This window comes from Giraffa tippelskirchi, chromosome 2 (genome assembly GCF_054371585.1).
Source record: "Giraffa tippelskirchi isolate mGirTip1 chromosome 2, T2T-mGirTip1v1.2.pri, whole genome shotgun sequence".
In the NCBI taxonomy this organism is placed as follows: Eukaryota; Metazoa; Chordata; class Mammalia; order Artiodactyla; family Giraffidae; genus Giraffa; species Giraffa tippelskirchi.
In genome coordinates this window covers 76,438,257-76,458,992 of record NC_137276.1, presented here as the reverse complement: position 1 = coordinate 76,458,992, position 20,736 = coordinate 76,438,257, and the positions used below count along the sequence as shown (strand labels likewise).

At 39.1% G+C, this 20,736-nt stretch overlaps 1 protein-coding gene across 4 annotated transcripts in view; it reads right to left on the bottom strand.

Moving 5' to 3' along the window:
* Nucleotides 1-3,699: 3,699 nt before the first annotated feature.
* The window catches only part of SLC16A9 (solute carrier family 16 member 9), a 93,703-nt gene continuing 76,666 nt past the window's right edge, over nucleotides 3,700-20,736 (bottom strand). For 2 of the 4 annotated variants that reach the window (XM_081569070.1, XM_081569072.1), the window contains 3 exons: nucleotides 14,137-14,232; nucleotides 6,730-7,647; nucleotides 3,700-5,811 (listed from right to left, as the gene is read on the bottom strand). In XM_081569070.1, coding sequence (XP_081425196.1) covers nucleotides 5,624-5,811; nucleotides 6,730-7,647; nucleotides 14,137-14,232 — 1,202 coding nt within the window. In that variant the 3' untranslated portion in view covers nucleotides 3,700-5,623. The remainder of the gene's footprint in view (nucleotides 5,812-6,729; nucleotides 7,648-14,136; nucleotides 14,233-20,736) is intronic. The other 2 variants (XM_081569071.1, XM_081569073.1) reach the window with 1 other exon arrangement.

The following is a 20,736-nucleotide window of genomic DNA, read 5'->3' as shown; positions in this document are numbered from 1 at the left end:
GTCTCTCCCCCCCACTCTCTCTCTCCCTCTCTCCCTCTCTTCCCCCCTCCCCCTCTCTCTCTCCCTCTCCCCCTCTCTCTCTCCGTCTCTGCCCCCCTTCCCTCTCTTTCCCTCTCTCTCTCCCCCCCTCCCTCTCTCCCTCTCTCTCTCTCCCTCTTTCTCTCCCCGTCTCTCCCCCCCTTTCCTTCTCTCCCTCTCCCTCTCTCCCTCTCTCCCTCTCTCTCTCTCTCACGTTTCTTAGGCACATCCGTACCTAGTCAAATCAAAGCTGACTGCTCAGGTTCTTTGCTGCTGCTGTTTACCTTTCCCGCTTCCCAGGGCTTTGAGAACAAGGCAGAGACAGAGCTCTTTTCCTCTTATTCATCTCAGCTGGTGACGGCTAAAATGCCCCTCGGAAGTTACAGTTGTTTTCAGTCTTGGACGGTGAATGGTCCCATTTCATGGAACAAACCTATACTCTACGTACAGTTCTGTCTAGGGCTCTGTGTGTACCATGACCCTCTCACTGGCTTCAAATGATTCTTCTACCTGGTTCTTATTCTAGCTTAACCTTTCCCAGGACTTTTCAAAATGGCAGCTTCCCAGCAGCCTTAGTGGCTATTTTCAAATGAGTTGCTGACCCTGTTCCATCCTTCCTTGGAGATTGATCTTAGCAGTCCCACCTGGTTCCCTTAGGTGTTAGAGTTATCTGGGCTAGTCTTAGAAACTGCCTCTGAAAACTGTGGATGTTCGGGAGTCCAGATCTAAGCTGGACAAATAATAATTCGTCTTATCACATTGCGAATGATTCCCAGGAAGGGAAAAACAGGCATAGCTCTGTGGCTATGTAGTTTTAAGGTGATCTATGGCAGTTCAACACCTTAACCACAGTTCATTATTCTTTTTTGAAAGCGTGCTGTTTACCAAAAGTTTTAGACTATCACTTAGAGAAAACTGACAAAATTTTTTAAAGTAGGTTTTTTTTATCTTTGAAGAGAGACAAAAGCAAATAATTCTATGAAACAAGGAATATATGTAGCAAAAAGCTACTAATGTGACTGAGACCTGCTAGGAATAGAATCCCAGAGGACCTGGCAAGGAGTTACACTCCCTCAAGGGTAAATCTCAAAGGCATACTGGGCAGGCAGTGAGGTAAAGGCCCTGAGCTGAAGCCAATTAGTGCTCAATAAACAAACGGGAGCCTTTTGCTTTCTGCCCAATTTCAGTCCCGCCTTCCAAGCAGCTTGGGTGATGAGTTCTTAAGGAAAAAAATAAAAGTTCAAATTCCCATAGTAACTCAGTTTACAAAGTGGATTCTATGTGATTTGTGCAAGAACAGCGTGTGTTTTGTTCTGTTTTGTGTCAAAGCTTCTGAATGTCAATTTCAGAAAAATGTGCTGAGTCATGAATCCCTAAGGATGAAAGATTTTGAGAACATGCTTGGGGAAGGGCAAGAACTGTGACAGTTGTACAAGTTGTAGATAACAGAAGGCTTATTCTCCTAAACGCGACCCTTCAATACAAACATTTACCCCACTCCTATGCCCAGGAATACTTGATACTTGCCCCAGTACTTAGAAGTCACACACTCAAGAGTAAGGACTAGAACAAAAATAATAATAGCTAATATTTATGAACATAGGCCAGTTATACATATAGGTTATTTTATTTAATTTCCACAATAGACCTATGATGTGTATTACAAATGAGGAGATGGGCTTTCAGAGGTTAAATAATTTGCTCACCATCCCCCAGCCACAGGAACTGGAATCATAACCTTAATAAGTATGTACACCATCTTTCCAAATATTACCCATGTATTATTCATAGATCTTGGATCTTTAACTGATTGTGGTTAAACTCGTTACTCAAAGAGGCATCTTATTAACATATTCTTCAGACACAATTGACAGTAGCACAAGGTCCCAAGATTGTTACTAACAAAAGAGAAGTTGTACAGCACTGTTCATGTCAATTGTGTATTTTATGTGTTGAATATAATACTCTGTCCAAGTCAAAGAAAAAAGGAGCCATTCTTTTATTCAAAACAAAGTTCTTCATTTCCCGTAACATCCTGGGTTGAGCTAATCCTACGATGATTGCTAGAAGTTGCGGCTATCTCAGGTCACAGGACTTCTCAGCCAGCACAAGACAACTGCCATCCTGCTCCGTCATGACCTCCCAGAGCAGGAACTCCTGATTCTTGGGCTTGTTCCTCATGAGGCCTTTAAAAGTTGGTGACTGAAACTTCTCCTCTGAAGACATAGTCACCCTAGAGAAAATTAGATCACCAACTGGCTCCTAGGAGGCTCATAAGAGAGCAGGAGAGAGACAGGAAGCAGAAAGGAGAATGAGGAGCTGTTCAAGTCAGGGAGGAGGGTCCCTAACAAACTTTATTTCATACATTTCCCAAAATCAACCCTAGGCACTTGGAATGTCAGGAAATATCTTCTGAGTCACAAAAGAAAGATCATATTCTAATCAATAAAATTTTATTAAATGGTGTTTTTAAATACTCGGGAAATAGGCAAGTCATGAATAATTATCTTCATAAACATGATTCGTCTATTCACTACAGGACTGGCTTTGCAGCAACCTTCCCAGCTAGGCCCTATTTCCTAGCCACGTTAGAAATCAAAGTGCTTGCTAGAAATATTTCTCATTTTGCTTTGGGAAATGACTTCTGTATATCATTTGTACCATGACAACTATGTTTTATACCATACAGAGGGTCAGAATCCCCATCTCACAGCGCTATTATGAGGGATGAATAAAATAATGTGCTTGGAACATACCAAGAATTCCATTAAGGATTAGCAAGATCAGTATTAAGAATTCCAAAGGGGAGTCCATCCCCCTTTTCTCAAAAGGATTCTGTAGGAATGACATTTTAGCTTTTTTGGAAACTAATCCTCAAAATAATTTTGTTGTTCAGTTATTAAGTCATGTCCAACTCTTTGCAAACCCATGGACTGCAGCACACCCGGCTTCCTTGTCCTTTACTACTCCTGGAGTTTGCTCAAACTCTTATCCACTGAGTCGGTGATGCCATCCAACCATCTCATCCTCTGTATCCCCTTCTCCTCCTGCCCTCAATCTTCCCCAGCATCAGGATCTTTTCCAGTGAGAAAGCTCTTCCCATCAGGTGGCCAAAGTATTGGACCTTCAGCATCAGTCTTTCCAATGAATATTCAGAGTTGATATCCTTTAGGATTGACTGGTTTGGTCTCCTTGCAGTCCAAGGGACTCTCAAGAGCCTTCTCCAGAACCACAGTTCAAAAGCATCAATTCTTCAGTGCTCACCCTTCTTTATGGTCCAACTCTCACATCCGCACATGACTACTGGAAAAATCATGCTTTGACTATACGGACTGTTTTTGGCAAAGTGAAAACTATGCTTTTTAATACACTGTCTAGGTTTGTCATAGCTTTTCTTCCAAGGAGCAAGCATCTTTTAATTTCACGGCTGCAGTCACTGTCCGCAGTGATTTTGGAGCTCACGAAAATAAAGTCTGCCACTGTTTCCACCTTTCCCCATCTATTAGCCATGAAGTGATTTTGAATATGCTAATGTCTAAATCACCAGATTCTGGATCTGAAGTGAAATCAGAGAATTCATATTTTTACATTCAAGTAAAGTGTGACTGTAATTCAGTGCTGGGGGTATGGCGGCTAAGAAGAGAAAGAGCAACCACACTGATGAAAAACAAACAAAAAAAATTTTATTGTAATTTAAAATTTATTCCCAAGACAATGGATAATACACACATTGGATGATATTAGTAGACATGATGAAGATGCATTTGGACAGGTATCAACATTGATGAATGTGGGGATGGCATAAAAGTTTAAAAAAATAAAAAAAGGTTATAGGATTTCCTGAACATGATATTGGCAAAAAAAAAACTTTTATCACAAAAACATTTCAGTTAAATTTTTTTTTGAATGTTGCTTATTTTACTTACTAACCTGACAGTGACTAAAGAATGAGGTACAGAAAACTTTCCATAAGTTGGAATATGGAGCGGATGTCCAAGGCGCTTTGGAGCCCCACGATTGGGTTACTGAGTAGGATTCACTCAGGTATGAAGTTCCCCACAACTCCAGGTTTCCTGCCTAGAAAAGCACTATTTACCGACCTCACTGAGGTTTTGTGGGGATTCAAGCTTATAAAGTGCTTCAGGCGCCTTTGAAGAAAGGCAACATAGACGTATAAAATAACCTTACCTATTTCAAAAGAAATGAAAAGACAATTTTGGCACAATGGGCAGAGTGCCTCCTATTTAAAGAACCAAACTTGGCTGTTTATTAAAAAACCCTCACCTCAATGGTTTACTGGTTTTAATTTTTTAAGAGAAAAAATGTTTCTCTATTGCCAGTCTTATAGCAGTCATTCTCAATTCAGGCTGTGCTCTCAGAATCACTTGAAGAGTTCATTAAAAATATAGATGCTTAGCCCACAGCCTAGACCTACATAATTAAAATCTCTACCAATGGTACTCAGACAACTACATTTTAAAAAGGATCTATAGAAGACTCTGATGCATAGCAAAGTTTAAAAAAACATTTCTTTAGAAAAAAGTCAATTTATTAAATGTTGATTTTCTTCCTAGAATATTTTTCTTACAATTGAATAAAGTTGGGTGAGGGTATCAATTTCTTACTGCCCCTTTCCCTTTCCATAGAGCACACAGACACACAGCACAATGCTCACATGCATGCGCAAACACACTACCCACACACTTTTTAGTTCTGCCCTTGAATTAAAATTGGATAACAGTAAAATCTGATAGTTGCAAATAAATGCTTCACTGAGAAGATATGCAAAGACTGGCAATTCATCCCCACTGTGCCCGAAGCAAATGGATGTTTCCCATTCGCCAGAACGGAATGCTTTAAATATGCATTTCCAACCTGGAAACAGGTAAAGTCAGCACTTCTTGGGAAAAATGACTGAGCGGCTGCTGACAAAAGTGAGCAAGGTTCCAGCGACCAACCAAAAGAAAGGCTACAGTGCCTACCCCTTTGTTTGGAGACTGCCTGGATCTCAGCAAACACCTTAGTAATCGAAAGGACGTGTCCTTGGTGGGCACCAAACATGTGGGTGCTTCATCAAGGTAAACAGAATCATGAAAACGGGGGATGGTAATTTAAAAACCATGTTTTTAAAAAATGACCAATTTGTGCCACGGCAATTCTTAACGCTGTTTTAGGAACCACTTTCATTTCCTTACTGGCTCGAAGGCTTCTATGTACTAGTGAGTCTAACAGAGAGAAGAGAGTGTTTTAGTCCCTGGCGGCCTTCGCACATAACTCATCACGCTGCTTGCATCAGTTTTAAAATAGCCAGAGTCTCCTCTGGCTGCCCTGCAAAGGAACTAATGGAGTCTGCAGAGAAATGATATTTCTTTACACAGAGAAAGCCTTCTGAGGCTGGCCAAAATGTTCACAATGTCCAGAACTCATGACTAATAGTAAAACAGAGTAGTCCAACTTTTTGGAAAAAGGGGGGGGGAAAGAAAAAATATAGGAGATCGAGTCTACATATACAGTACATAAAGGATATGTAAAAAAAATTCATTCAAATCAGCCACAGTGAAATTTCACTGTGTGAGAACAGTCTTTAGCGCCTTCCAATATTCCTCTAAACGTTAGAGGAATTAGAGGCAACTTTGTATAAAAAGGTTGTTGGAGCTGGCTTGGGGAGTTGCTTTTTGCATGTATCCCAGGAAGGCAAGGCTGCCAGCAGCAGAATAAAACCTCCCAGCAGGACGCAGAGGCCACTAAAATAAAATGCAATGTTATAGGTCTGGGTCCAGTCATAAAACCAACCTGAAAAGAGAGTAAGAAAAAAGTGAGTTTGATAGACATAGTATGTATAGGCATACTCTAATCTCATCAGTTTATATACAGTTCGTGGGACTGACATATACACACTACTATATATATAGAATAGATAACTAATAAGAACCTACTTAATAGCACAGGGAACTCTATTCAATACTCTGTAATGACTTACATGGGAAAACAATCTAAAAAAGAAGTAGGTATATGTATATGTATAACTGACTCACTTTGCTGTACAGCAGAAACTAACACAACATTGCAAATCAACTATACCCTAATAAAAAAGTTAATTAAAAAATTTATATACAGTTCAGATTAGGATATAAATTACCCAGTTCTACTCCCAAAGTGGCCTAATGGGAGTTAGAGGAGAATTTCTCAAATAGTTGGACAAGACTAAGCAGGCATTTTGGGTTTCTCCCAAATGAAGAATAAACACAAATTCCTGAGCAAGTGTATTGGCTTCTCCAACTATAGCAAAGTGATTCTGAATAAATCATGATCAAGAGGTATTCCAAGCAGATTTATTTTGTATAAATCTGTGCTATTATTACAAAAGCAATTCCTGTATTCAGAGACATTACAAAGAAGAACAGCAAAATGGGCTTGCTAAGTCGCTTCAGTCGTGCCCGACTCTGTGCAACCCTGTAGACAGCAGCCCTCCAGGCTCCCCTGTCCCTGGGATTCTCCAGGCAAGAATACTGGAGTGGGTTGCCATTTCCTTCTCCAATGCATGAAAGTGAAAAGTGAAAGCAAGGACGCTCAGTTGTATCTGACTCTTAGCGACCCCATGGACTGCAGCCTACCAGGCTCCTCCGTCCATGGGATTTTCCAGGCAAGAGTACTGGAGTGGGTTGCCACTGCCTTCTCCAAAATGGGCTTACTTTAAGATAAATATCTTACCAACAATTGGTGGTCCAAGGCTATTTCCAAGTCCAGCAAAGAACATTAATATCCCATAGGCGTGGGCTAATTTTTCAATTCCCACTGTCTTCGTGGTCACATAAGGAAAGATGGACCAATTACCAGTAAGAAACCCTAGGATCCCAGAAAGTAGTGCCAATGTAACATAACTTTTGGCAAATGGAATTGCACACAAGGCCAGGCTCATGATTATTAAGGTAGCTACATAAAGATATAAGGTATTAACCCACTTGAAGTCAGCCAGTATCCCTAAAATGAGTTTACCAACTGCTGTCATAATGCCAATAATAGAAATAAGAGGCATAATAAACTCCTCTTCTTTCACATTTGAACTTCTTGCCACGTCTTCCATAAGTAACGAAGGTGGAAACCCTCCAATGTCAAAGAGAAAGATGGCAATGAAGAGTGCTGAAAATACTTTGTTTTTAAAAAGAGCCACAGTTTCTCCACAATAGTTTTTATATAACTGCCATTTCCTCTTGGCAAGCTGTTTGCAAAAATATGTCCGTTCTGCAACTTTCTTCTTGTACATTTCAGTCTCTTTTGTGTGTGCCATTGTTGTTGGGTTTTTATGAAGCAGACTCTCTGATTTCCAGTCACCATTGGCTAAGGTGCTCTTGCACATTTCCTCCCCACTGTAGCTCTTTTCAAGAATGTTTATGTTTTCTCCTGGGTCCTTTTCTTTTTCATTGTAAATCGAGTACCTATCTGGTACATTTTCCAGAGCTGTTTTCTCAGGTAAAGGGATACCAGAGGACTGGAGGGGTCTCATCAGACTGCCACAGGCTAATATATTTAAAGCTAAAGCACCGACAATCAGCAGGCATCCATCCAGTCCATAGAATTCAATTAACAGTCTCTGCAAAGCAGCATATATAAAAAGTCCAACACTTGAACCTAAAAAGGAAATGGGAACTGTTTAATCTTAACCTCTTATCATTGGGACTCTCAGAACAAGCATTATTAGTACTACAGTTCAATTTCTTTTTCACGCTGGCATTCATGAGTGTGCCTTCATATTAAAATCACAACAAGAAAACTGAAGATGATGATGATGATGACCTCAATGATAGTAGCACTGATAGATCTATTTTTAAAATTAGCATTTGCAGTTCAGACACTGTGTTAAATACTTTACATGGCATAATAATGTTTCCTTACAATAATCCTATTGAGTGCATGTGAGTGCTTGTGTTTGCTCAGTCATGTCTGACTCTCTGTGACTATAAACTGTAGCCTGCCAGCTCTTCTGTCCATGGAAGTTTTCAGATAAGAATACTGGAGTGGGTTGTCATTTCCTTCTCCAGGGGATCTTCACACCCAGGGATCAAACCCACAATCTCCTGTGTCTCCTGCACTGTCAGGTGGGTTCTTTACCTCTAGCGCCACCTGGGAAGCCCCTCCTATTGGGTATGTCCTATTACTATTCCCAGTGTACATTTAACTTACATGCAGAGTACATCATGAGAAACGCTGGGCTGGAAGAAACACAAGCTGGAATCAAGATTGCCGGGAGAAATATCAATAACCTCAGATATGCGGATGACACCACCCTTATGGCAGAAAGTGAAGAAGAACTAAAGAGCCTCTTGATGAAGGTGAAAGAGGAGAGTGAAAAAGTTGGCTTAAAGCTCAACATTCAGAAAACTAAGATCATGGCATCTGGTCCCATCACTACATGGGAAATAGATGGGGAAACAGTGGAAACAGTGTCAGACTTTATTTTTTTGGGCTCCAAAATCACTGCTGATGGTGATTGCAGCCATGAAATTTAAAGACGCTTACTCCTTGGAAGGAAGGTTATGGCCAACCTAGATAGCATATTTAAAAGCAGAGACATTACTTTGCCAACAAAAGTCCGTCTAGTCAAGGCTATGGTTTTTCCAGTGGTCATGTATGGATGTGAGAGTTGGACTGTGAAGAAAGCTGAGCGCCGAAGAATTGATGCTTTTGAACTGTGGTGTTGGAGAAGACTCTTGAGAGTCCCTTGGACTGCAAGGAGATCCAGTCAATCCATCCTAAAAGAGATCAATCCTGGGCGTTCATTGGAAGGTCTGATGTTGAAGCTGAAACTCCAATACTTTGGGCACCTCATGTGAAGGGTTGACTCATTGGAAAAGACCCTAATGCTGGGTAGGATTAGGGGCGGGAGGAGAAGGGGACGACAGAGGATGAGATGGTTGGATGGCATCACCGACTCGATGGACATGGGTTTGGGTAGACTCCGGGAGTTGGTGATGGACAGAGAGGCCTGGCGTGCTGCAATTCATGGGGTCGCAAAGAGTCGGACACGACTGAGCGACTGAACTGAACTGACATCTGAAGTGACCTAGGGCTAAAAGGTTGAGAAATTTGCCACAGATCAGAAAGCTACAAGTGGCACCAGCAGGATTCGCACTCAGTGTGACCCCAGGAACCTATGTTCTTAACAAATACCTTATACAACTACATTTTTAGTACTTACAGGCTCCATGCTTTATATGTATTCCTTTTGGAAAAGAAAAGTTTTCATATTTTATTTTTTGAGATGAAGAATATATTAATATTTTAGTTGTAGGATATTTATAGTGGTTTGATAACTCAAGTGTGTTAGTTACTCGGTCGTGTCCGACTCTCTGCAACCTCGTGGACTGTAGCCCGCCAGGCTTCTCTGTCCATGGCATTCTTCAGGCAAGAATACTGGAGTGGGTTGCCATTTCCTTTTCCAGGAGATCTTCCCAACCCAGGGATCGAACCTGAGTCTCCTGCATTGCAGGCTAATTCTTTACCATCTGAGACACAAGGGAAGCTCAAATCCATTGCTAATTATCAGAAGGAATGATTGATATTAATAAACTATGAGAAAGTAAAGTGAACTTTGATAGGATATTAAAATTACAAAGTATGCCTGCTTGCACATTTGTGCAACACTGTAAATACCCCATTTTTTAGTAGATCACACGAACCACACTGGAATGGCAAACTGTATCAGCCCAATTAATTTGAAATGTTCTTATGTGGTTCTGATTTCAAGTTGTTAATTCAGTATTTTAAAATTTAAATATCATTGAAAAATGTCGACTCAAAAAAAATAGGAAAGAAAGTGATCTGTAATTTTGAAAAAATAGTCTAAAGAGGTTAATCATACTTTTTAAATGGTCTATACCAAATTACATCATAATCCCAACAGGATGCCAAGCTTATTGTAAAAATTACAAATAACCAAATGACTCTTAGAATTATAAAAAAAAAAAAAATTTGGTACCACAGTTGACCCTTCCTAACATATTTAAAATTAACTCCTTTATCCCCAAAGAAAAAAACTTTGCTTACAAACATTAATCAATAGTTCACATTAGTGTAATGGCAGTTAATACAGTATCTTTTTGTGGCTACTTAGGAAGTATCCCTGTATTGACTATTAAGTAATAAAAGAGACAAGTTGAATCCTTCCTTATCTTTTTAAAAGTGGCACATACTTCAAAGGTTAAAAGCACTTCAGAAAACAAACGGAAAAAAACTGAAAAGAGGACTATATTTCATGCACTTCCATAGTGCATTAGCATCCATTTACTATTAATTCATATTTTCTCTAACACCATTTCTTTGTAGAAGTTCTAACAAAGTGTCATATAATTACTTTCAAATATTCTTGGTGTTCTGAAAGTTAAATATTTTGATCTTGAGAAAGTAAACAATTCCCCATTGCTCACCAACTAAGTTTATCTATCAACATTATGAAATATTAAGGGAAACATCAAATCACTTCAATAGGTGGTTTATCAAAAACCTATGATATGCTAAGTGTATGACAGGGCAGCAAAATAAAATTCCACTTTGGACACTAGTGTTTTCAGCCCACATCCCATGAGAATGTAGTCATGGCTTAGGAAGATATGGGAGGGAATACTCTGGTGATCCAGTGGTTAGGACTCCATGCTCTCACTGCCAAGGGCCTGGGTTCAATCATTGGTCGGGGAACTAAGATCTCACAAGCCATGTGGCACAGCCAAAAAACAAAATGCAGAAATTCTTTCAGGGCAATGAAGAGTAATTAGAGCTCTCTTGTGGAACTGTGTAAACTGTAAAACTATAATTGTTAATCTTTAAAAAGAAAATCCCAATTTTAAAATCATCAGTGTAAAGGAAAAAGTGAAGTAAAGCACTAATTATGCTTCCATGCATGCCTATAGTATACATGATCACAAAGAGGGAAAATATGAATTTGATGTTCAGGGAATCTGAAATGGTAACATATACACTTACATCTTGATGAACTCTTCTTCAAGACCAGGGGTCAATAGACTTTTTCTAAAAAAGGGCTAGAGAGGAAATAATTAACTCACAGTGGGCCATCCAACTCTGTCACAAATGCTCAACTCTGCCCTTGAAACATGAAAGCAGCCAGAGAAGAATCATGAAGGAATGAGTATGACTGTGTTTCAATAAAGCTTTATTTATAGACACTGAAATTTTAATTTTACATAATTTTCATGTGCCATGAAATATTCTTTTGATTTTTTTCAACCAATCAAAAATGTAAAAACCATTCTTGACGCATGAGCTGTCCAAAAAACACTTAGTAGATCAGACTGGGTTCACGGGCATTAGTTTATCAATCCCTGTTCACCAGGGAGTAAGACTATTCCCAAAACTTCCATTCTATGCCCATGTTTCTTTCTTTCATCTAGGTTACAAGATTTAAACTGCTGCTGCTGCTGCTGCTGCTAAGTCGCTTCAGTCGTGTCCGACTCTGTGCGACCCCATAGACGGCAGCCACCAGGCTCCGCCGTCCGTGGGATTCTCCAGGCAAGAATAATGGAGTGGGTTGCCATTTCCTTCTCCAGTGCATGAAAGGGAAAAGTGAAAGTGAAGTCGCTCAGTCGTGTCCGACTCTTAGCGACCCCATGGACTGTAGCCTACCAGGCTCCTCCATCCATGGGATTTTCCAGGCAAAAGTACTGGAGCGGGGTGCCAAAGATTTAAACTAAGTCACATCAATTCAGTTATTTTGATTTTGGGTTCTTTTTCAATTTTTAAAATTTTCTACTGTGAGTTTTATTTTTCTTGTCACCTCTTTCACTGATGGTAGATACTATAGACTGAATGTTTGTGTCTCTCCAAAATTTGTAAGTTGAAATCTTAACCCCCAACATGATGGAATTAGTAGGTATGGCCTTTGGGAGGTGGTTAGGTCAAAGGGTGGAGCCCCCATGAATGGAATGAATGCACTTCATTCATGAATGAACAGAAGAGCTTCCTCTTCTGTTCTGTAATATGAGGACAAAGGAAGAAGATGACAGTCTGCAACCTAGGAGAAGGCTCTCACCAGAACCCCACCCAGCTAACCTTGACACCCTGATCTCAGACTGCCAGTCTCAGAATTCTGAGACATACATTTCTGTTGTTTATAAGCCACTCAGTCTAAGATACTTTAGAGCAGCCTGAACAGACTAAGACAGTGGATTCATACTGCTGATTTCTGCCCCACCTGGCTTCCTATGTGTTGCAACTGAAAACTCCCTAATTCTGCCAAATTTGGATTGTCCACAGTCAGTCCATCTTGGTTTAGTGTGCCAAGGTCCAGGCCCTTATGGTTTCCTCTTCAGACTGAGTAGAAAGCAAGAGCAACTCTCTCAGCATACGATTTCTAACACCTTCATCCCAGATAAACCTGGATGTTAAGGGAAACCTAGGTGATAGTTTTAATAGCTAACACTTTTACAGCCCTTGCCATGTGCCTTATGCATATGTTCCTCTAATATTCCCAATACCGCAATGGGATGGTGTATGCTCAGGTCACTCAAAGTGGCTGTTCTCTTGCTCTCTGTACATCCCCTGCTTGACCAGTGCCTGCTTCTCTTATACCTACTCACATGTCACTGGGTTCTTTCTTCAGTCATGAAGCTGGGCAAATACAGGCTGTACAGGGTGGAGTCCAATAGATGGGAACTATTATTATCCTCATTTTATAGTTCAGAAAACTGAGGCTTAACAGTTAATTTCACAGAACAGTTAGGTAACTTGTCTGTCACCAGGCAGCTACTGAGTGACAGAGGATTCAAAACCAGGTGATTTGGCTTCAGGGTCTGGGATTGTCACTACATTACAGTGCCTTTACAAAAAAAAATACAGTATAGGTGGGACTTCCCTGGTGGTCCAGTGGTTAAGAGTCCAAACTCCCAATGCTGGCGGGCACAGGTTTGATCCCTGGTTAGGGAAGATCCCACATGCTGCATGGCCAAAAATAATACAGTATAGGTAAGACCTATTGTCCTTTAAGGTGCCATGCCTGTCTCACAGTCCTTCCCACACTTGTGGAAGATGCTGTCAGTTCTTTAAACTGCTATTGAACTGCTCTGGATTCTCCATCTTTTTGTTTTTTCTCTTTCTTCTCTCAGTTCTACCTTAACCATGCCCTCAGACCCTGGTCCTCTCTCCTCCTGGGCCATGATTCACATTTCTTACCTGGTAATGCTTTCTTAAACCACCTCGGGTAAATATCCAGCTTAATTTAATCTGATCTGGAGTCACTTTGCTGCACTGGCCTCAGGAACAAAACATTAGTTTGGATCCTGTTGCCAGATACACTGCTGAAGTAATTCAGCTTATCGGAAAGTCTGACCTCTCAGGAATAGCCACCCATTAGCAAGTAGCAATGTAAACGTACAAGTTTCAGTAAGCCTGGACACTTTATCTCCTAAACAAACTCATAAAATATTGGCCACGGAAATTTTGATAAGTTCTCTAAAGAGCTTAGAAAAAAAATACATCTGAAAAATAAAACACCACTTAAAAGTATCAGAGGCTTGAAGTCCAGAAGGTTTTATACTTAAACTCTGCCCCCTGCCCAGTGATGGTCCTGATTATTTAAGGAATAATAAGGATAAACAGTCTGTCATTTGGATATGCACATAGACTAGTTAGATGTATTCACAAATCAGTACTTTAGAAAAACTAAGTTCCACAATAAATGGAGTCGGAGAGGTATCAGCATTGGTCTTCTTGACAGTGACCTGAAGGATCTCCATTTTCCTTTCATTTCTCCTGTCTTTCTCAGGGTTCAGGTGCTTTACTTAAGTGCTCTCTGCTTCTCTTAGCAAGGCTCTCACCAGGATGTGATTCTCAAATTATTGGACCCTTAAGTTTTCTTTTCCTATGTTATATTGGCCATCTAATGGCCCAGCTTTTTTAATATATGTATCTTTAGGGTGTTTTGAAAGCTACACCCATATTTACAGTGGAAAATAATTTCCTTCTAGGATTAGAGTAAAAAAAAAAAAAAAAACATTGTGCTCCTGAGTGGTAGCTGGGGGGTGGTTGGTTAAACCTATATGTGCTTGGTAACTTTTAACTTTGATTACAAGGCTGAAGAGTGGCAGTGCTGTACTTATATTGAAAATGTACCTGTTGAAATCAGGCCAAGGGCAAGGCCACGACGGCTGTCAAAATACTGGCATGTGATGGTCACCGTTGCAGTGTATAATAAACCACATCCGAGACCTACACACAAGAAGACATTGCATAAATTAAGGCAGACTATATTATTTCAATGCAAGAAACAAAGAGGGGTAATTAAATAACTGAGAGAAACAAGCATTGTACATTAACGCATATATATGGAATCTAGAAAATTGGTACTGATGAACCAATGTGCAGGGAGGGAAAAGAGATGGAGATGTAAAGAACAGACCTGTGGACAAGGGGTGGGAAGGGGAGGGTGGGACAAATGGATAGATTAGTATTGACGTATATACACTACCAATAGATAGCTAATGGGAAGCTGTTATAGAGCACAGGAGCTCAGCTCAGTGCTCTGCAATGATCTAGACGGGTGGGATGGAGAGTGGGAGGCAGGCTTAAAAGGAGGGGATATATATGTATATATATCTTAAGTGAGAGGGGATGTATACATATAGCTGATTCGCGCTGTTGTATAGCAAAAACTAACACAACATTGTAAAGCAATTATACTTCAATAAAAAAATGTATTTGTAAAATAAATAAATAACTCTAATAGGACATTCTGTTACTGATTGGCTAAAACTCTTCAAAGCATGTGTTCCTAGATCCCTCTGACGTTAGCGGTGCAGCTCCAGTGAACACATTTGGCCAGCCTCGGTTTTCACTCCCACCCACCCTTAAGGTCAGGGTCAAAAAAAAAAGCCAACTTCTAAAGCACAAAGGAGTAATGTAAATTTAAATTAAGACATTATGGAGAGAGAGAGAATATAGTTAAATCACACACCAAATAGCAAAATTTAACCAAAATTCTCCATTAAATATCTCTCTCTGGCTCTCTTCCACATATTTACCCTCAGCTTAGAGTTCTTCCTCCTCTAAGTCCTCTAAACAATTTCATAAAATCCTCTTCATCATTTCAAGCTCTTTTGCTAGACTTCACAGCTTGGCAAATGCAGTCTACAAAACAAAGGCCTTCTGGGGCTCTCAGATCATCCCATCACTGTAAAATGTGGATTCGTAAGTTTTAATCTTTTACAGATGGAAATTGTTTTATATAGGAATAAAATGTCTTTAGTTTAAAACCTCTTTGGAAAAAAGAGGAAGAAACTATAATAATATGTTAACAACAGTTACATTTAAGTGGTGATCATATGGTTGCTTGCTATACTATTCTTATTTCTCTGTGAATTTGAAATTCTTTTATGATTAGGAAAAAAATAACTTACAATCCAATATCCCTTTCTTTAGACTCCAGGGAAATATTTAAGGCTCTTGTCTGTTAGCTTTATCTTTTTCTCCCTATTAAGGATCTAATAACCCCAGTTTTGGTTTCCATAAAGTATTCCTCTGGCTTCTAACTTATAACATGTGCCCTTTTTCTGCAATATCATCCGTTCTTGAGGATCACTCTATAAACAACATAAAAGCCACTGTCTAAAAACTAATTTTAACCATGACTCATTAGGTGAGTTATTAAAGTCATTTTCATTACTTTCGATTGCCACCTGGACTATGATTAGAAAGAATATATGGGTTTAACAAATATGCTGCATAAACATTTTATGAGATTAGCACTTAAGACAACTCAAGACTCAGATGATCATCCGTGATTGTATTAAAAAGTACTCTTAAAGAAACAAGGTATATTAAAATAATTACACTTTAAATATTATTAAATTTTTCAAATACAGCACCCTTTTGTATGATTTAAGGGAAGAGATATTATATCTCATAAACTAAAACATAAGTTGGACTGACTTATGTACTTATCATTATCACATATAATATACTACAATAAAATAAGAGCTGTTCCTGAACAATCAATTTTGTGAAACCAAAAAAATGCCACCTTTAATTAAAATTGTAATTCAAACACTTTGGAGAGGGAATGAATTTACTTTTGGGTAATTTGGTTGTTAGGGCTCCATAAAAAGGACATTTCTGTTCGCCAATGCCAGAAAAGTTAAAACAGTAACTTTTAAATCTTTTCCCTTAGACTAAAAAGGAAGAAATTTTAAAAATTATTTCAAGGTCATAGGTTTCAGATAAGATCATCTCACTTTTTTTTTAAATGTAGCAGACATTTTAAATGCTTCTTCTCTAAACTTTTCAAAACACAGAAGGTGACATGACACTTTCCCCAGATCAGTATTAGGATGACCTTAAACCATCAGTTATTAAGGAGATAGCCCTCAAGGACTTTCTTGGAGTGCATGAAGTCAGAACTATTTTCATAATGATACTAACATATTTTCAGCTTTTTTTCACTGTATTCACATTTATGCTATTGGTACAAAAGAGATGGTGAGTAAAACTAGAAGAGCCTTAGTACAAATCAAGGTATTGGTACCCAGCTTCTTATCTTATATGCTTCATCACCACTCACTCACAGTAAAAACAAACAAATAAATTTTTTTTAAATGCTTCATCCGAATTGCAACAATTGAGGCAAGAAAAAGCACTTACTCAACTGTTCAAGTAGCCAACTAAAGTAGCCAAATTTTCCACGTAACCCTGCATGTATTTGAAAGAATGTCTGACAGACAAACTGTGGTTACTTAGACTTATATGTTGGGCAGACATTTTCTTGAACACAAGCAAGGAAAATAACTGACAATAATGGTTACCAATGATAAAAATCAGAATTTTCCAGCAAAAATTAGAATTTTTGGAAACTTGTATCCAACACCATGATTTGACAGTTTCCCAAAACGTAAATATTTTCTGATGAGCCTATTGGTGATACTAACAGAAGTGATTTTTTTTTAGCTGTTGTTTAATAAAATGTGTCAACATTTTAAAGTTCCTGCCTAACTCAGAGAACCAATATTTTTCACATATCCAATTCACAATGTTACAAAATCAGACTTGAATGCTGACCTAGTCAAAGTTACAGATAAATTGATTTAATATTACAGAGCATGAAAAGTATACTGATGTGGTTTCAATTTCCATATTGCAATTAACCCTTGGAAAACTATCATATATCAATTTTTTGAATAGGATCAAAGAAAAGTATCTACAGTGATGTGAGGAGAGTATTATAAACCTCTCCCTTTTCCAATTACACCTTTGTGTGAGATTTTCTTCACACACTTCAATCCAAAAAAAAAATATTACAATAGATTTGAGTACTGAACAGATCAGAGAATCCAGATTCCTTCCATGAAACCAGATGTTAAAGAGATTTGCAAAAGTGTAAAACAGTGTCATTCTTCTCATTAAACTTTGTTTTGTTTTGGAAAATAGAATTGGTTTTTGTAATAAGTATGTTATTTATGGGCTTCCCAGGTAAAGAATCCACCTTTCCCAGGTAAAGAACCTGACTTTTCCCAGGTAAAGAATTCCCAGTGGGTAAAGAATCTACTTGCAATGCAGGAGACACAGGAGATGTGGGTTCAATCCCCAGGTAGGAAAGATTCCCTGGAAGAGGGCTTGGCAACCCACTCCAGCATTCTTGCCTGGAGAATTCCATAGACAAGGGAACCTGGCAAGCTATCGTCCATAAGGTCGCAAAGAGTCAGACAACGACTGAAGCGACTGAACATAGCATAGCACATGTTATTTATGCTAACATGTACTGGATTTGTTATTATTATCTTTAAATGAATTACTAAACAAATACTTTGAAATTTCTCAACTTTTAATACAGTAACAAAATAAGTTTAAATAAGTATAATCCACATAATTAAAGGTTCCTAGGGTTCTAAATAAAAGAGTGTAAAGAGTCTGAAGAATACAAAATTTGGAAACCACAGCCTTAAAGCCTTCCTTGGGGAGTGAGGGATAAATTGGGAAATCAATATTGACATATACACACTGCTATATATAAAATAGATAACTTATAAGGATCTCCTGTAGAGCACAGGGAACACTACTCTGTATTCTGTAATGGCCTATATGGGAACAGAATCTAAAAAAGAGTGGATATAAGTATATGTATAACTGACTCACTTTGCTGTATATCTGAAACTAACACAACATTATAAATCAACTATACTCTAATGAAAAGAATAAATACATAAAAATAAAGCCTTCCTTAGTCTCCAATCATTTCTGATTAGACTTTGACCAGGGAAAAAATTTTGAGCATCGACCTCCAGTATAGCATAATAACTTTTTAAATGAAATATCTATACTACTAACAATTCAAAGCATAACCATTAGTAAAATATAATTGCTATCTTTTACTTATATAGGTGAAACTAAACATAAACATAGGTGGAAAGAATACACAGAAGAACTATACAAAAAAGATCTTCATGACCCAGATAATCACGATGGTGTGATCACTCACCTAGAGCCAGACATCCTGGAAGGCGAAGTCAAGTGGGCCTTAGGAAGCATCACTATGAACAAAGCTAGTGGAGGTGATGGAATTCCAGTTGAGCTATTTCAGATCCTAAAAGATGATGCTATTAAATTCCTGCATTCAATACGCCAGCAAATTCGGAAAACTCAGCGGTGGCCACAGGATTGGAAAAGGTCAGTTTTCATTCCAAACTCAAAGAAAGGCAATGCCAAAGAATGTTCAAACTATCGTTCAATTGCACTCATCTCACACGCTAGCAAAATAATGCTCAAAATTCTCCAAGCAAGGTTTCAACAGTCCGTGAACCATGAACTTCCAGATGCTCAAGCTGGATTTAAAAAAGGCAGAGGAACCAGAGATCAAAATGCCAACATCTGTTGGATCATCAAAAAACCAAGAGAGTTCCATAAAAACACCTACTTCTGCTTCATTGACTATGCCAAAGCCTTTGACTGTGTGGATCACAGCAAACTGTGGAAAATTCTTCAAGAGATGGGAATACCAGACCATCTTACCTGCCTCCTGAGAAATCCGTCTGCAGGTCAAGAAACCACAGTTAGAACGAGACATGGAACAACACACTGGTTCCAAATTGGGAAAGGAGTACGTCAAGGCTATATACTGGCACCCTGCTTATTTAACTTCTGTGCAGAGTACATCATGCGAAATGCTGGGCTGGATGAAGCACAAGCTGGAATCAAGACCGCCAGGAGAAATATCAATAACTTCAGATATGCAGATGACACCATCCTTATGGCAGAAAGCAAAGAAGAACTAAAGAGCCTCTTGATAAAAGTGAAAGAGGAGAGTGGAAAAGTAGGCTTAAAACTCAACATTCAGAAAACTAAGATCATGGCATCTGGTCCCATCACTTCATGGCAAATAGATGGGGAAACAATGGAAACAGTGGCAGACATTATTTTTGGAGGCTCCAAAATCACTGCAGATAGTGACTGCAGCCATGAAATTAAAAGACGCTTGTTCCTTGGAAGAAAAGCTATGACCAACCTAGACAGCACATTAAAAAGCAGAGACGTTATTTTGCCAACAAATGTCCGTCTAGTCAAAGCTATGGTTTTTCCAGTAGTCATGGATGGATGTGAGAGTTGGACCATAAAGAAAGCTGAGCGCCAAAGCATTGATGCTTTTAAACTATGGTGTTGGAGAAGACTCTTGAGAGTCCCTTGGACTGCAAGGAGATCAAACCAGTCAATCCTAAAGGAAATCAGTCCTGAATATTCAATGGAAGGACTGATGCTGAAGCTGAAGCTGCAATACTTTGGCCACCTGATGTGAAGAACTGACTCCTTGAAGAAGACCCTGATGCTGGGAAAGATTGAAGGCAGGAGGAAAAGGAGATGAAAGAGGATGAGGTGGTTGGATGGCATCACCGACTCGATGGACATGACTGTGAGCAAGCTCTAGGAGCTGGTGATGGACAGGGAAGCCTGGCCTGCTGCAGTCCATGGAGTTGCAAAGAGTCAGACACAACTGAGCAACTGAACTGAACTGAAACATATTTACATGTTCTTACATTTCTTTTTCATACCTTATGTTTCATTTCACATATCTCTGGGTAGAGCATAACCTCAGAGGCCTTTTTTTCCTTCATCTCCTCCCCTAGACATCAAGTTCTTTATCACACACACTGCCTAAATTATCAACCTCCCACTCTGTGGACTGCCACTGCCTCAATTCATCTCCTCCAGATCTTTTCTGTTCTGAACAAATGGCCTCCTCATTGCTGTCTCAGCCTCCAGTACTTTATCCACCAATCTATCTTCTAATTATCATACAGTTCTCATGACATCATTCTCCTGCATGAAGACCCTTCATCATCAGGTCTCTGCTGCAAATCAAGCTTTTTTTTTTAATTTATTTTTTAGATTTTATATTTTAGAATTGGAATATTCTCCAGGGGATCTTCCAGACCCAGGGATTGAACCAATGTCTCCTGCACTGCAGGCAGATTCTTTACTGTTTAAGCCACCAAGGAAGTCTGTGTTAGTTTCTGCTGTACAGCAAAGTGAATCAGCTATACATATTCATATATCCCCTCTTTTTTGGATTTCCTTCCCATTTAGGTCACCACAAAGCAATGAGTAGAGTTTCCCATGCTATAAAGTAGGTTCCCATTTGTTATCTATTTTATACATAGTAATGTATATATTTTAATACCAGTCTCCCAATTCACCCCACTCCCCCTTTCCACCTTGTTATTGCTATGCTTG